The 17,360-nt window shown below is 52.7% G+C and overlaps 2 protein-coding genes across 2 annotated transcripts in view; one reads left to right on the top strand and one right to left on the bottom strand.

Moving 5' to 3' along the window:
• PARP10 (poly(ADP-ribose) polymerase family member 10) overlaps positions 1-17,360 on the top strand; it is a 35,384-nt gene that overhangs the window by 9,261 nt on the left and 8,763 nt on the right. The window lies entirely within an intron of this gene.
• On the bottom strand, positions 13,132-16,386 carry GRINA (glutamate ionotropic receptor NMDA type subunit associated protein 1). The gene is made up of 7 exons (XM_044928440.1): positions 16,225-16,386; positions 14,875-15,232; positions 14,682-14,794; positions 14,414-14,614; positions 14,169-14,297; positions 13,927-14,070; positions 13,132-13,835 (listed from the first exon to the last, which is right to left on the bottom strand). Exons 2-7 carry the CDS (start codon positions 15,206-15,208, stop codon positions 13,686-13,688), a joined length of 1,071 nt encoding a protein of 356 aa, XP_044784375.1. The 5' UTR covers positions 15,209-15,232; positions 16,225-16,386; the 3' UTR covers positions 13,132-13,685.

Below are 17,360 nucleotides of genomic sequence, written 5' to 3'. Positions count from 1 at the left end.
ACATGCTGGTAAAGTAATGCTCAAAATTCTCCAAGCCAGGCTTCAGCAATACGGGAACCGTGAACTTCTGATGTTCAAGCTGGTTTTAGAAAAGGCAGAGGAACCAGAGATCAAATTGCCAGCATCCGCTGGATCATGGAAAAAGCAAAAGAGTTCCAGAAAAACATCTATTTCTGCTTTATTGACTATGCCAAAGCCTTTGACTGTGTGGATCACAATAAACTGTGGAAGATTCTGAAAGAGATGGGAATACCAGACCACCTGATCTGCCTCTTGAGAAATCTGTATGCAGGTCAGGAAGCAACAGTTAGAACTGGACATGAAACAACAGACTGGTTCCAAATAGGAAAAGGAGTACGTCAAGGCTGTATATTGTCACCCTGAACATTCTTATACATGTCCTCAGGTGTACATGTGCAGAAATTTATCTTAGACATATCTAGGAGTAGAATTCTGGGTTGTAGAAATCAAAGTTTCCAACTTCACAAGATAATGTCAAATTGATTTGCTGTTTGACTTACTTATCAGCAAAGTGTGAAGTGATCCAGTTGCTGTATATCTTCTCCAGAACTCAATATTGTCAGACTTCTTGATTTTTTTCCAGTTGATATTAACTGATATCTCATTGCAATCTTGATTTCATTCAACAAGTCAACAAATGTCTATTGAGTGCTTACTCTGTGCCTGGCACTGCTTTAGGACTAGATTGCAATCCCTTGATAATTTATGAGGTAAACGTGTCATCATGTTTCATGGCCATTTGTGAGATACACATTGCCGTGTCCATCAGGGGGTCTTCTTAGTCTATTAAATATCCAGCCCCACCTTCAAGACGACCAAAGACCACCCTTGCAAACATCTGTTCACACATGCAGGGAACACAGATGGCCAGCAGTGGGCCTACATCATCTTTTTCTGAAGCAATCATGGAGTGATCTTTTTTAAAAGTATTTATCTGTTTATTGATTTGGCTGCACCAGGTCTCAGTTGCGGCACATGGGATCTTTAGTTGAGGCAGGGGAACCCTTAATTGCTGCATGTGGGATCTAGTTCCCTGACCGGGGATCAAACCTGGGCCCCCTGAACTGGGAGCATGGAATCTTAGTCTCTGCACCACCAGGGAGGTTCCCATGGAGCAATTTATATAGCCATCAAGACTACATGTTTGGTTCTTAGGTGCTAGCCCACACACAAGGGGATGAGATCAACGCTGGGCAGGGCTTCCAAATCCTGTGCTTCACAGGAGCCATATGTCTTGCAACAGTTGCATAGACCTAGCTTCCAGAGTCTCCACAAGGGACATGCTCTGCTTCAGGAGTCACTTTCCTCCAGGAAGCTCAGGGTTATGGCTTCTCTCAGGCATTCATGGTTCATTTCTAGTTTCTCCCTGTCCACACGCAGCTTCCAATAGGGGTGATTGTTACCATAGCAGTGTCCCTAGTTAAATCATTAACACTCTACCTGTATCTGCTTACCAGGGGACATAGCTAGACAGTTAACCAAAGGTCAAATTCCCAAGCAGAAGAGGAAATGGTTTGTTAACCTTTTGCCCACATTCATTGGAAACAAACAAACAAACAAACTTTATTGAGGTGCAATTCTCACACAATAAAATGTACCCATTTTAAGCAAACAGTTTGATGAGCTTTGAAAAAGGTGTGTACCGTGTGATCACCACTACAATGAGGTATAGAATTTTTCTGTTACCTCCAGAGTTTCCCTGTGCTTTTCCCTAGTAATCCTCACTGCCCATCCCTGGGCCTCACAGGTTAGTCTCTGGAGGAGTAATCGGACAGTGCATGTTCTTTTGCATCTGGTTTCTTTCGTTCAGCCTGGTGTTTTTGAGAGACATCCTTGTGGTTGTCTGCATTACTAGTTTGTTCCTTAGAACTGGACATGGAACAGACTGGTTCCAAATAGGAAAAGGAGTATGTCAAGGCTGTATATTGTCACCTGCTTATTTAACTTATATGCAGAGTTCATCATGAGAAACGCTGGACTGGAAGAAACACAAGCTGGAATCAAGATTGCCGGGAGAAATATCAATAACCTCAGATATGCAGATGACACCACCCTTATGGCAAAAAGTGAAGAGGAACTAAAAAGCCTCTTGATGAAAGTGAAAGTGGAGACTGAAAAAGTTGGCTTAAAGCTCAACATTCAGAAAACGAAGATCATGGCATCTGGTCCCATCACTTCATGGGAAATAGATGGGGAAACAGTGGAAACAGTGTCAGACTTTATTTTCCTGGGCTCCAAAATCACTGCAGATGGTGACTGCAGCCATGAAAATAAAAGACACTTACTCCTTGGAAGGAAAGTTATGACCAACCTAGATAGCATATTCAAAAGCAGAGACATTACTTTGCCAACAAAGGTTCGTCTAGTCAAGGCTATGGTTTTTCCTGTGGTCATGTATGGATGTGAGAGTTGGACTGTGAAGAAGGCTGAGCGCCGAAGAATTGATGCTTTTGAACTGTGGTGTTGGAGAAGACTCCTGAGAGTCCCTTGGCCTGCAAGGAGATCCAACCAGTCCATTCTGAAGGAGATCAGCCCTGGGATTTCCTTGGAAGGAATGATGCTAAAGCTGAAACTCCAGTACTTTGGCCACCTCATGCGAAGAGTTGACTCATTGGCAAAGACTCTGATGCTGGGAGGGATTGGGGGCAAGAGGAGAAGGGGACGACAGAGGATGAGATGGCTGGATGGCATCACCAACTCAATGGATGTGAGTCTGAGTGAACTCTGGGAGTTGGTGATGGACAGGGAGGCCTGGCGTGCTGCGATTCATGGGGTCACAAAGAGTCAGACACGACTCAGTGACTGATCTGATCTGATCTGATCTGATGGCTGAGTAGTATTCTGTTATATAACTATCACAATGAGTGCATTCCTTTACCTGTCCCTGGACATTTTAGTCAATTTTTTTTTGGTTATTATGAATAAAGCTTCTATGGACACTTGTATAGTATATAAATCTTTGGATAAAAATACAGGAATAGAACTGCTAGATCATACAATTCAGTTCAGTTCAGTCGCTCAGTCGTGTCTGACTCTTCGACCCCCATAGACTGCAGCACGCCGGGCTTCCCTGTCCATCACCAACTCCCAGAGTTTACTCAAACTCATGTCCGTCGAGTCCGTGATACCATCCAACCGTTTCATCCTCTGTCGTCCCCTTCTGCTCCTGCCTTCAATCTTTCCCAGCATCAAGGGTCTTTTCAAATGAGTCAGTTCTTCACATCAGGTGGCCAAAGTATTGGAGTTTTAGCTTCAGCATCAGTCAGTCCTTCCAATGAATATTCAGGACTTCCTTTAGGATAGACTGGTTGGATCTCCTTGCAGTCCAAGGGACTCTCAAGAGTCTTCTCCAACACCACAGTTCAAAACCATCAATTCTTCGGCACTCAGTTTTCTTTATAGTCCAACTCTCACATCCACCAGGGTTCCCTGGTGGCTCAGAAGTTAAAGTGTCTGCCTGCAATGCAGAGACCTGGGTTCAATCCCTGGGTTGGGAAGATCCCTTGGAGAAGGAAATGGCAACCCACTCCAGTATTCTTGCCTAGAGAATCCCATGGACGGAGGAAACTGGTAGGCTACAGTCCACAGGGTCGCAAAGAGTTGGACACGACTGAGTGACTTCACTTCATTTCACTTCTTCACTGAAAAAACTATAGCTTTGACTAGACGGACCTTTGTCAGCAAAGTAATGTCTCTGCTTTTTAATATTCTGTCTAGCTTTGTCATGGCTTTTCTTCCAAGGGACGAGCATCTTTTAATTTCATGGCTACAGTCACCATCTGCAATGGTTTTGGAGCCCAAGAAAATAATGTCTGTCACTGTTTCCCCATCTATTTGCCATGAAGTAATGGGGCCAGATGCCATGATCTTTGTTTTTTGAATGTTAAGCTTTAAGTCAGCTTTTTCACTTCCTCTTTCACTTTCATCACGATGCAAAAAGGACTAAAAATTATATTATTTGCAGCCAAAGATGGAGAAGCTCTATACAGTCGCAAAAACAAGACTGGGAGCTGACTGTGGCTCAGATCACGAACTGCTTATTGGCAAATTCAGACTTAAATTGAAGAAACTAGGGAAAACCAATATATATATATATATATATATATATATATATATATAAATAATATAATCTTTAGTTCTTCTTTGCTTTCTGCCACAAGGGTGGTGTCATCTGCATATCTGAGGTTACTGATATTTCTCCCAGCAATCTTGATTCCAGCTTGTGCTTTATCCAGCCCAGCATTTCACATGATGTACTCTGCATATTTATTTGCATTGATCACTGAGGAAGGCTTTCTTATCTCTCCTTGCTATTCTTTGGAATTCTGCATTCAGTTAGGTATATCTTTCCTTTTCTCCTTTGTCTTTTGCTTCTCTTCTTTTCTCAGCAATTTGTAAGGCCTCCTCAGACAACCATTTTGCCTTTTTGCATTTCTTTTTCTTGGGGATGGTCTTGATCACTGCCTCCTGTACAATGTCACGAACCTCTGTCCATAACTCTTCAGGCACTCTATCAGATCTAATCCATTGAATCTACTTCTCACTTCCACTGTAAGGGATTTGATTTAGTTCATATCTGAATGGTCTAGTGGTTTTCCCTACTTTCTTCAATTTAAGTCTGAATTTGCCAATAAGCAGTTTGTGATCTGAGCCACAGTCAGCTCCCAGTCTTGTTTTTGCTGACTGTATAGAGCTTCTCCATCTTTGGCTGCAAATAATATAATTAATCTGATCTCAATATTGACCGTCTGGTGATGTCCAAGTATAGAGTCTTCTCTTGTGTTGTTGGAAGAAGGTGTTTACTATGACCAATGTGTTCTCTTGACAATCTCTGTTAGCCTTTGCCTGCTTTATTTCGTACTCCAAGGCCAAACTTGCCTGTTATTCCAGGTATCTCTTGAATTCCTACTTTTGCATTCCAGTCCCCTATGATGAAAAGAACATCATTTTTTTGGTGTTAGTCCTAGAAGGTCTTGTAGATCATCAAAGAACCATCCAACTTCAGTTTCTTCGGCATTTACTGGTTAAAGCATAGACTTGGATTACCGTGATACTGAATGGTTTGCCTTGGAAACAAACAGAGATCATTCTGTCATTTTTGAGATTGCACCCAAGGACTGCATTTTGGACTCTTTTGTTGACTATGAGGGCTACTCCATCTCTTCTAAGGGGTTCTTGCTCACAGTAGTAGATATAATGGTCATCTGAATTAAATTCTCCCATTCCAGTCCATTTTAGTTCATTGATTCCCAAAATGTCAATGTTCACTCTTGCCATCTCCTGTTTGACCACTTCCAATCTACCTCGATTCGTGGACCTAACATTCCAGGTTCCTATGCAATATTGTTCTTTATAGCATCGGACTTTACTTCCATCACCAGTCACATCCACATCTGGGCGTTGTCTTTGCTTTGGCTCCATCTATTCATTCCTTCTGGAGTTATTTCTCCACTCCTCTCCAGTAGCATATTGGGCACCTACCGACCTGGGGAGTTCATCTTTCTGTGTCATATCTTTTTGCCTTTTCATACTGTTCATGGAGTTCTCAAGGCAAGAATACTGACGTGGTTTGCCATTTCCTTCTTCAGAGAACCATATCTTGTCAGAACTCTCCACCATGACCCATCCGTCTTGGGTGGCCCTACACGGCATGGCTCATAGTTTCATTGAGTTAGACAAGGCTGTGGTCCATGTGATCAGTTTGGTTAGTTTTCTGTGATTGTGGTTTTCATTCTGTAAATATCTGTTATAAACTGCCAGATTGTTTTCCAAAGTGGTTATACTATTTTACTTTTCCATCAACAGCAAATGAGAATTCCAGTTGCTCTGCATCTTTGGCAGTATGCTAATGTAAATCTTTTAATTTTAGCTGTTCTACTGAATGTAGAGTGGTATTTCATTGTGGTTTTAAATTGCATGTCCTTGATGGCTAATGATTTTGAAAACAATTCATGTGCTTACTGGCCATTTGCATATCTTCTTTTTTATATGTAGTTTTTAAACTTGATATATTGTATTTTCATTTTTATTCAATTAAGGAAATTTTCTGTCTTTTTTTGGCTTAGAGGCTTGTGGGATCTTAGTTCCCTGATAAAGGATCCAACCTGCACCCCCTGCAGTGGAAGCACAGAGTCAACCACTGGACTGCCGGTGAAATTCCTATGTATCTTCTTTTATGAGCTTCCTAAAATTTTTTGCCCATCTAAAAAAAATTAGGTTGAGTGTCTTCTAATTACGACATTCCCTGGTGGCTCAGAGGTAAAGAAACTGCCTGCCAATGCAGGAGACTGGGTCAGGAAGATCCCCTGGAGCAGGAAATGGCAGCCCACTCCAGTATTCTTGCCTGGAGAATCCCACGGACAGGGGAGCCTCGTGCACTACAGCCCACGGGGCTGCAAAAGAGTCAGACAGGACTTAGCCACTGAACAACAACAACACTTGTACGTCTGGATACAACTGTAACCCTTTGCAAATACATGTATTCCAAATATTTTCTGCAAGCTGTGGCTTGTTATTTTATTTCCTTTTCAAGAGCAAAAGCTTTTAAGTTTATCAAAAAAATTTTTAAATGGTCTGTGTTTTTTGTGTCCTATTTAGGAAATCTGTCTACATTTTATCTAGAAGTTTTTTATAATTGTAGCTTTCATATTTAGGTCCATGGTCCATTTCAAGTTAATTTTTGTATCTGTTGTAAGGTAAGGGTGGAGGTTCTTTCTCTTTAATATCGATATCTAATTGTTCTATTACCATTTGTTTAAAGAAATGTGTGTAGTATATTTCTGGATTTTCTATTCTATCCACTGATCTATGTGTCTCCCTTGCTACTGCTAAGTCGCTTCAGTCATGTCCGACTCTGTGCAACCCCATGGACTGCAGCCCACCAGGCTCCCCTGTCCCTGGGATTCTCCAGGCAAGAACACCGGAGTGGGTTGCCATTTCCTTCTCCAATGCATGAAAGTGGAAAATGAAAGTGAAGTCGCTCAGTCGTGTCCGACTCTTAGTGACCCCATGGACTGCAGCCCACCAGGCTCCCCTGTCCCTGGGATTCTCTGGGCAAGAACACCGGAGTGGGTTGCCATTTCCTTCTCCAATGCATGAAAGTGGAAAATGAAAGTGAAGTCGCTCAGTCGTGTCCGACTCTTAGTGACCCCATGGACTGCAGCCTACCAGGCTCCTCCGCCCGTGGGATTTTCCAGGCAACAGTACTGGAGTGGGGTGCCATTGCCTTCTCCCATTAGGACACTATTATACTGTCTCAATCATTACAGCTTTACATAACATTTTGAAATCAGGTCCTCCAACCTTGTTCCTTTTCAAAATTGTGTCGGCTTTTTGAAGTCTTTCATGTTTCCATATATACTTAAGGTGTTTGTCAATGTCTACAATAAAGCCTGATAGGATTTTTAAGGTGTTTGTCAATGTCTACAATAAAGCCTGATAGGATTTTCATTGGAATTGTGTTGATTTTCTAGGTCAACCTGGAAAGAACTGATATCACTATTGAGTCTGATGCATGAACCTGGTACATCTCTCTATTTATCTTTCAAAATCTCAGAAACGTTTTGTAGTTTTCCATAGACTTGCATTGCACGTATTTTGTTGTTTATCACTGTGAAGAAACGTAGCAGACCTGAGACTGCCACCCTCAGAAAGGTCTGCTTGGCCTTGGTCATCTGGGAATTTTATTTCGGAGAGTTCCCATAATTCTCCGAACTGATAAACTGATAAGAATGGCTCGCTGTGCCCAACTCTTGGTTAACAATGTGGCTTATGCTGAGCTTGTGATTTCCTTCTGAGAGTCTGGAATTTGGGTTGCTGCTGGGCAGAGGCCGTGTGTGTGACCAGCCCCCTATGAGAAGCTTCGGCACTGGGTTTCTAATATGCTTCCTTCATAGATAACATTGCACACGTATTGTCCCAACTCATTGCTCAGAGAATTAAGTTCATGCTGTGTGACTCCACAGGGAGAGACTCCTAAAAGCTCACACTGGGTTTCCTTCACATTTTGCCCCAAGTCTTTTTTCTGTGCGGATTTTGCTTCATATCTTTTCTGTGTAATAAATCATTGCCATGAGCAGGAGTATAGCTGAATCCTGAGTTCTAATGAATCAACAAACCTGAGAGTGATCTTAGGGAGCCTCTGCCATAATCTCTTTGCATTCTATGGTTTTGTGATGTACATATAGTTTTAATTTTTTATGTTTGTGGCTATGCATAGTTTATGATTTTTTATTGTTGACCTGTATCCATGACCTTGTCAAATTCTTTTGTTAGTTCTAGTAGGTTTTCGGTAGATTTCTTAGAATTTTCTATGTACATGATCATGTTGCTATGGATAAACACACCTTTTTTCCTTGTCCTGTTGTGCTGGTTGGGGCCTCCAGTATAATAGTTTGCTATTGTTTTTGAGGAAACCTTTAGATGTCTTTATTGCTTGGGTGGCAGGGCCCGGGTATGGGCAGTCAGCTTCCTCTTCCCCATCACAGGTGTCCTGTGGGCGGTACTGTGCTTCCAGGCGCAGAGGGTGGCTGCATGGTTGCAGACCGTGGTCCGCGTGCTGGATTCCTGCTTCACAACCACCTCAACGACTTTGCCGCTGTCCGTCCTATGGAGAATCCACCTGTTGTAGCGGACGGTGTCTCAGGGCCGCAGATGACTGGTTTCCGAGCCAGGCGTCTGCTGGTTCCTCTTCATCAGGAGGCTGCAGCAGTTCTGTGAGGCCGTCCATGCTAATGCAGGGACCTGGCGGCAGAAAAGGTGCCCGAGTCTAAGAGTCCCTTTTTCATAAGGACACCAGTCGTGTTGGATTAGGGGCCACCTTACTCCAGCACAACTGTATGGTTTTTTTTTTTTTCCAAATAGAAGTATAGTTGATTTACAATGCTGTGTTAGTTTAAGGTGTACACCAGAGTGATTCAGTTATATATGTATAATGCACATGCATGCTCAGTTGCTTCAGTCATGTCCGGCTCTGTAGCCAGACTGTAGCCCACTGGGCTCCTCTGTCCATGGGATTCTCTAGGCAAGAATACTGGAGTGGATTGTCATACCCTCCTCCAGGGGATCTTCCTAACCCAGGGATCAAACCCGCGTCTCTATGTCTCCTGCATTGGCAGGTGGGTTCTTTACCACTAGGGCCACGTGGAAAGCCCCTCAGCTCGCTGGGGTCAAACCCTGTTTCTGGATTGTTCACATCCTTGATTCCTGGTTCACCTTAAGGAGAGGCAGATGGCTCCTCAGCAATCACCGTGGGGGTGGCGGCATCTGCTGGGCCGCAGGCATCGTGTTCCCTTTTGGGAGCCCTCACTCACATTTGGAGGCCCGAAATAGCTGATGGCTGACATTTCTTGCCCACCGATATGGCAGGAAATCTTTCATTTCACAAGGCCTTCTTTAGCAGCATAGATGGGAGATGAGATGTTCAGCTGTGTGTGTGTGTGTGTGTGTGTGTGTGGTGGGCGTTGTTTGAATCTGGGGAGTTCTTCAAGGTCCCCAGTTCCTGACAAGCCCGAGACAAAGCAGAACTCAGGAACACAGAACGTTTTGGCGGCAGATGGGCCAAGCCGTGCTGCTGCCTGGGGCGCAGCGTCTGGGCCCAGTGGGGAAGGGCTGCCTGGGGAGCCGCAGCGCCTGCCATCAGTGCCTCCCCTCCCAGCGCCCCTCGCCCGCCAGGCCAGGCCCTCACTGTGGGCCTCGCTGATTTTCCTGCCTTTACTCAAACCACTTCCAGGCTCTTCACTGAAAGGTCCCAGTGGTTCATCCCTGTATGCAGAAGAGTTCGAACTCGAGCTCTGCGTCCACAGCTGACACACCGACCTCGACCCTCCACTATGCTGTTACCTCCTCGCTCTTCCACCTGCTCCCCCAGATAGGCCTCCGCAAGTTTCCTGGGCTTTCAGTTCTGCTGCCTGCTCTCCTCAAGTGCTTCCCACTGATGCTGATGCTGACCAGAGTCCAGAGTCTGCAGCCCTCCTGCCCGGTCCTGGGGCAGTTGGTGCATGGGCAGCTCATGCCACATAGAGTTCCCCACTCCTTCCACGGTCTACGCCGATGGCACACCCACTCTGGACTAGACGCTGGCCTGAGTGCCAGGATGCGCAGGTCGCGTGCCTGTCCTGAAGGCTCCTCCAGCTCCAGAGGCTGAGGGCAGCACTGGTTAGCAGGGCAGGCGGCACAGGGCGCCTGCAGGCTGCTGAGCGTGTGGGGTCCTGTGCTGCCCACATGGTGCTTTTCGAAAGCAGGTGCAGTGATGATGCTGAGACTCTGTGTCCTATAATCTTCTTTAAAAAATACAGATTGATTTGGCTGTGCCGGGTCTTAGCTGTGGCGCAGGGACCTTTGGTTGCGGTGTGGGAACCCTTAGTTGCTGGATGTGGGATCCAGTTCCCTGACTGCCGATGGAACCACCAGCACTGGGAGCATGGAGTCTTCACCTCTGGAGCACCAGGGAAGTCCCATGCGTCATTTAATCTGAAAGCACGAATGGACTTACTGATCAGTCATGTAAATAAACATTTTGATTGAAGAATAAAGTAGTCCTCCTCAAGGCTCCAGAGGAAGCCCACTGACACCCTGTCCCTGGGTGTCTTACACAGAAGACAAGCTTACTGTGTATTTGTTGGGGGGCCCAGGAGGGGGGCCCAGGAGGGGGCCCAGGAAGGACTTGTTTGGGTGAACGGGGTGGGGCAGTTGTCCTGAGACTGTGTATCTCAACAGCAAGTTTTTGGAAGGAGGACAGACCAGGGGCCAGCTAAAGCTGCCCACTTTGAAGAGCCAGCAGCTGCTCAGATGAGGCAGGACAGGATGCACACAGTAGGTCTTCTTTATGGCATGGACGATGCCCGCATCTGGCCTATGTTCGGATGTGACGACAGAGAAGTCTTCTGTCTTGACCCGATCCGGCAGAGGGGCCTGGTCTGACCTGGTCTCATGTGAAGCTGCATGTTCTACACTGGAGACCACCACGGCTGTATCTGAGTGCGCCAGGCCAGCTCCGGGAGCTGGGGGCTGCCTCATATCACCTGAACAGTCTCCCTGGCTGACCTCACCCCTCCTGTGGCTTCTTCACACCCACCCACCCGGTTAGACACAAGCTGCCCCCTATCTCCTTCCCCGTGGCAGCAGACACAGCAGACAGCAGGCCACACTCCATTGGCAGAAATGCCCTGCCCACCTTGACTGGGCCCCTGTGACCCCTTTGTGCCATTGCCAGCCGCCTTGAGCCCTGCTCCCTTCTGCCATCTTGTCTGCTTCCTCCCTGTGCCTATTGGAACCCAGCCCCTCTTCTGGACACTCTCTCCCTGGACTCATCTTCCTGAGTCCACGCTCAGCAGTGACTCCTGCCAGTCCCTTTCCCTGGCAGGGCAAGCTCAAGGCCTCATCCATGTGCACCCCTGACCTCCCCTCCCACAGCGGCCCAGCTTCCAGACCTTGGCCCAGCCCACAGCTCTGGCCCCTGATGGTCCCCGGGAGCCTCCGCCAAGGATTGGTCTAGCCAAGGTTTTGTCCTTGCATTCCCTGAGCAGACACTGGCCCTGCACACTTGGCTTGGGATTCATTCCTTAGCTGCCCCTCCTGTCTCTGCTGGGGTTTGAAGGCCAGGAACGCTCCCCAGAGCAGGTGTCTGTACGCTTGGCTCCCGCAGGCAGGGAATCCTGGATGAGGAGCCGCACCTGCTCCAGGAGAGGTAGGGGAGGGGAGCGGCGACACCTGCCCCGCACGCACGTGAACAAAGCCGAGTGTCTGAGGGTAGCAGTGGAGCAAAACCGCTGTGCAGGGTGAGCTAGACTCTGGGAAGGCAGTGTGCAGCCCGCCCAGGGAAGTAGGGCCTGCCTGTGGCTCAGGCCGAGCAAGATCCATGTCGGGTCAAGGGGCATGGGGACAGCAGAAGGCCAGCTCGAGCAGCCTTCAGGGAACGTGGGCTTCGTGCCGCCAGCTGCCATCAGGCACGTGGTGTGGCATGTGTGTCGGAAGCACACCTGGCGGCAGGCAGAGGCCTGGTGGGGGTGAGCTGTCAGCCGAGCACAGGAGGCCTCGGTGAGGGGGCCCGGGCGGGGAGTGGGTGGGGCAGGATGGACAAGGGCGGAGGGGACACACGTCTCTGGCCTGGGGGGGCCATTGGACGCTGACAGGGCTCACGTGGGAGCGGCAGGGGCGGCATAGGCCATGATGAGGTGCCTGTGGGCGTGGGGGTGCTGGCTTAGAGCGGGCGTCCCTTCAGAGATGCTGGGGTACTGGCACCGGTTAATGGACCAGGTTAATGGGGTGGCGGGTAGGAGCTGGGGAAGCCCTGGGGGAGGGGTCTCAAGCCAAGTGGACAGCAGGTCCCATGAGCGAAGGCGGGTTGTGAGTGTCCACTGGGCTGGGGGCTCAGGAGGGTTCAGGGCTGCGGAAGGACCCCTCTGTGAGGAGGGCGGGGATAAGGGAACCTGGCTGACGGCGGGTGCACAAGTCAGAGCCGGAGCGGCAGGGGTAGGCTCTGGAGCGGGGACAGAGAGAGCCACAGGAGGCTACGCAGGACCAGCTGGGGCTGAGGCCACAGAGGGGCGGGGTCTGGAGAGACTGCTGGAAGGCACCAGAGGCAGGCCAGGGGGCCTCAGGGTCTCCATTCCGCTTCGCCCTGGGGGCCCTGGTCTGCAGGTATCTGGGGAGGGGCGTGCAGTGCCACCTGTCAGGTGCTCGCTGATGGGTTCCTGGGGGCCTGTCAGAGCCAGAGGAGCAGGACAGTCCTGCTGGGGGGGGTCAGTGACCCGTGCCACTGCCCCTCAGGCCTGGGGCGGGGGATGGTGAGGTCTCACAGGACCCTCCGTCACGCCAGGCAGGTCCCAGGCATGGGTGGCAGACAGCATGTGATCTGGGAGCCCCGGGTCCAGTCCATCAGCCAGGCCTCCTGGCACAGCGCTCAGGACGTAGCTCGGAAGGCTGCGAGGAGGTGGAGGTATGGAGAAGCTGCTGCCCTCACCCTCCGCCAGAGCTATGCCCGGCCAGCAATGCCTGTCCGGCTCCTGCCTGTCCAGGTCCTGCTCACTGCCTCACTCTGCTGACGCCCAGACCCCTCCCTGCCTCGGGGAGGAAGTGGCAGTGATGAGAGTGAGGAAGGGAACACAGAGCGCAGAGGGTCCCATTTATTGGTATTTTACAGACAGCAGAATGAGAGGAAGGCACCCTCCTGACCTGGACTGTTCCCTCCTCTCTGCCCTCAAGGGCTCAGCGCAGGGACGAGACCCTCACCCCGCAGGTCCCCCAGAGGGCAGCACTCCAGTGGCGGGGTGGGGGAGGCTGTACGCCGAGCCAGGGAGCAGGGACAGGAGGGGAGACGTGCACCCTCACCTCGTGGCTCCATCGCTCGCCCCTGAGGCCTGGTGTTGTCCCCAGGCCCTGGAGTGGGCTGGCAGACAGGGCTCATGCAACACTGGGTGGGCGGGAGGGGGCATGGAAACCCGGCCCCGCTGCCCTGTGGCGGGGTGGGACGGCGGGAAGGGGCCATGCTGGCCGCGGCGGGTCCAGGACAGAAGTGTCTGCGGTGTACACACGGGAGGGTCGGGGGGCTCCCTGTCCCAGGCAGCGCACGGGAACGAGAGAGGGGAGCTGAGAGGAGCTGCCACACCAGGGCAGGGACCAGGCTGGGCATGCCACCTGCGGGGCCCCACATGAGCGGGCTCAGGCTACTCCTTGGCGCGGCCAATGATGGTGAGAATGTACAGGAAGATGTTGATGATGTCGGTGTAGAGGTTCAGCGCAGCAAACACATACTCCTCTGGGCTCAGGGACAGCTGCTTGTTCCCCAGCAGCAGCTGAGTGTCCACTGCCAGGAACTGGGGGTGACAGAGTGGCGGTGTCGAGGGACAAGCCCCCCGCCCAGCACCCCGCCTAGCCCCACGCCTGGGCCATGGCCCCGTCACTCACGCAGGTGAACAGCAGAGCACCCAGTGAGGCGTACACGATCTCCAGGACACGGCTCCGGATGAAGATGCAGAGGATGGCAAACAGGATGAGCACCACCACGCTCACCAGGAGCACGCCCACGCAGGACGTGAAGTCGTAGCGGGTCTGCGGGCACAGATGCGCGCAGGGGGCACTGGCGGCTGCCGCCCCAGGGCGCCTCTGGGCCCCGGGGGTCGGCAGCCCTGCCCCGGGGGGCCCCTCACCTGCATGGAGAAGATGACCACTGTGAAGCAGACGGTCGTGGTGATGCCTACGGCCATGATGACCGCCTCGGTGTTGTAGAAGCTGGCGATCATGCCCACCATGTAGGACAAGCTGACAGTCAGGATCGACTGTGGGGAGATGGCGTGTCAGCACCCAGAGCCGTGGCCCCTCCCACCCCGCCCCACCCCCTCTGTTGCTCCAAAGCCTGAGACATGGGGTGCTGAGGGAGGGCCCTGGGAGTTACCAGCGCAACAAGGTTCCAGGGGTGCTTCCGCCTGAAGTCACCACAGCAGCTGAGGACAATGAGGGAGACGAAGAAGATGGCATAGGAGACGTAGTAGGTCCAGACGTTCTCCCGGACAAAGCCCTTCACCTCCCCGACGAATGTGAACACAGCCACGGTGGACAGGGTCACGGACAGCTGCAGGGTCAGCACCAGGAACACCTGGGGAGGGAGGTGGCTCAGAGCCCCGCCAGCACAGCTGCCCACACCCCCAGCCCCCGAGGCCTACCTTGCGGATGAAGGCCTGGCGGATGCTCTTGTCGTCCCAGTTGGTGGCAGGGAAGTCCTGGTTGTCATAGTAGGATGGGGGCCCCTCCTCGTGATAGTTCCCATGATGAGGTGCTGAGGAGCAGGACGGGCAGTCAGCGCCCCTCACTCATGTGGGAGCCCCTGCCCTCGCCCTGCCCTGCCCCGATACTCACAGCCAGGGTCCTGTGCTGGGAAGGCCTGTGGCTGTCCGTAGGGGTTGGGGGGAAAGGGGCTCTGCGGATATGGCCCCTGAGGGTATCCCCCTGGGGGGTAGGGGCCCTGGGGGTAGCCCCCAGGGGGGTAGGGGCCCTGCGGGTAACCACCTTGGGGGTAGGGGCTGGGGCCCTGGGGATACCCTGGCTGGCCATAGGGGGATGGCTGGAACGGGGCCTGTGGGTAAGTGGCCCCTGGGTAGGGTGCCATGGAGGGCTGGGGCCCTCCCGGATATCCAGGGTTGGGGGGAGGATAGCTGTCCCCAGACACCAAGAAACTCTTTTCATGGGACATGGCCTCAGCTTCTGTGGTCTCCCCCTAGAGGACAGAGAGAGAACAGTTAGCCTGCCGTGACAGAAGCCAGCCAGGCACCCCACCTGCTGCCGGGAACCAGGATGGAAGGAGGGGGATTATGACCTCTGCCCCAGGGCAGCGGGGAGTCCCAAGCTGGGGGCCAGGAGAGGCGGGTGGGGGCCGGGTGGCTGCGCTGGCGGCTTCAGTAGGGGCCGCCACAGGCCGACCTCAGAAGGGAGGGGAGGGACAAGGGGGTGACTTTGTCAGTCTCGGGATTCTGGGAGTTCCGCGGTTTCTCAAGCACCTCGATGGGCCCTGTCACGGCTGCTGGCGTCTCCGGGTCAGAGCTCATCCTGGGTGTCGGCCGGGGGCGCGGTCTGGGAAGTGTGGGGGTGTGCCCGGACCCTCCCCTTCACATCCCGCCCCTTAAGCAGCTTTGAGGGGCCAGGGCAGGCGGCTATTTCTATCCCAGGAAATCCGCACGCCATCTGTGACCAACCAGAGCCCTGAGCCCCTCTCCCAGAGCAGGGCCCGACCGTCCCTCGTTCCCGGGTAGGGGCAGCAGGCCTGAATCGGCTGCCGGGCTGCCTGCCGGCGGGGTACGCCAAGAACAGCGGGTTGCGGGGGTGTGTGGGGGATGGAAGAGACCAGAGGGCGCGCAGGGGAACAAAGCGGACGTGGGGGCGAGGCGGGCGGCGGCGGCGGCGGCCAGGGACCCCGCACCGAGGGCGGGGTGGGCCCTCTGGCCCGTTTGGGGGGCGCTCGAGCGGCGGTCCTACTGTCGCCGCAGCGCGCCGCCCCCGCCCGCCTGCCCGCGCGGGGTTCTCCGGCTCCCCGCCCCCGCCGCCGCCGCCACCGCCGCACCCCCCTCCCCGGCCCCTGCGGGCCACGCGGCGGCCGGACCGGCAGATTGACCCACCGCGACGCCTTTCGGCTGCGCAGGGCTCCCGCGGGGGTGGCAGCGGCCGGCCGGCTGAACCGGTAGACACGCGGCTGTGCTAGGGCCGGGGACTCACCAGTCGCGGGGCGCCTCAGGAAGTTGCGCCCACTGTCCGCTCTGCGGCCGCTGGGTCGGCCACCGCTTCGTCCGCCCTCGCACCCGCAACCTCACCCGCTACGCTCTCGGATCTGCTGGGCCTGCGCCTGCGGCTCAGGAGACGCAGCGAGGCCGTGTGACGGGGCGGGGCCTGGGGCGGGGCCGAGGGCGGGGCCGAGGGCGGGGCCGAGGGCGGGGCCGAGGGCGGGGCCGAGGGCGGGGCCGAGGGCGGGGCCGAGGGCGGGGCGGGCCCGGGGGCGGGGCGGGGCCGTGGACGGGTCTCTGCGGGAGGGCGGCGCCTCTCCGGAAAGGATCCTGCCCCATTCCGCCGCCTTGCTGGCGTCTGTCTCGCGCTCCATCCACCGAGAGTTGGGCTTGGGCTCTGAGAGCTGTAGGCCTGGAGGCTGATACCTGGCCTCTCCAATTTGGGTCAGAGAATCGAGAAATTTATTCCTAAATTTGAGATTTGCTGAGTCTTGACTAGCACTCTCCGTCCCTCCTTGACCTTGAAACCCCACTCTCCATTTCATCCAAGTCTATCCCAGATCAAGAGACCTGATTGTATAATTGCTCAGTCCTCTCCAATAAGCTAGTCTAGGTCCCTACTGGCCCATTTATGCTCACTTCACAAACTCACAAACAGTAAGGGTGGCGTTCTTAGCCCTGTTTCTCTGCTGAGGGACTGAGGCTTAGAGATGCCCCAGGACTGGAGGTCAATTTAACTTCCCTGGGCTTCAGTGGTCTTGAGAAGAAGCGCTGCCTGCCCCAGTCAGGAACATCCCCTGGGGCGCTGTCTCCTGGAGTCCCTGCAGGAGTGCCTCTGCCCCTGGGGCCTAGGAGTCCTACTGTACTTTCTGGACTCCTGGATGGTGGCCTCTCCCAGGCCTGGCAGTGGTTGGGAAAGGCTCTGTCCTGTGCAGGGGGTGTGTTGGTTCCGTGTTGAAAAACTAACCCCAACGTGGGGAAGCCCTGATCTGTGCCTTTGCACATGTCCTTGGCATAAATACCCCATCGTGGCTTATTTTGACTGACCACCAGCTTACAAACTGACTCACAAAGATTCCCCCAAATTGAACAATGTTGTCGTCATGATGTGAGTTGTTCCGGCACACTGCT

This window comes from Bubalus bubalis, chromosome 15 (assembly GCF_019923935.1).
Source record: "Bubalus bubalis isolate 160015118507 breed Murrah chromosome 15, NDDB_SH_1, whole genome shotgun sequence".
Lineage (NCBI taxonomy): Eukaryota > Metazoa > Chordata > Mammalia > Artiodactyla > Bovidae > Bubalus > Bubalus bubalis.
Note: the sequence above shows the minus strand (reverse complement) of the source record. Positions and strands in the feature narration are given on the sequence as shown.

Coding starts and splice junctions, on each gene's coding strand:
- GRINA (XM_044928440.1), bottom strand. CDS start 15,208: ATGTCCCATGAAAAGAGTTTCTTGGTGTCTGGGGACAGCTATCCTCCC. Junction 14,615..14,681: donor GCCAGGCCTTCATCCGCAAG/GTAGGCCTCGGG, acceptor CTCCCTCCCCAG/GTGTTCCTGGTGCTGACCCT. Junction 14,071..14,168: donor TGGTCATCTTCTCCATGCAG/GTGAGGGGCCCC, acceptor CTGTGCCCGCAG/ACCCGCTACGACTTCACGTC.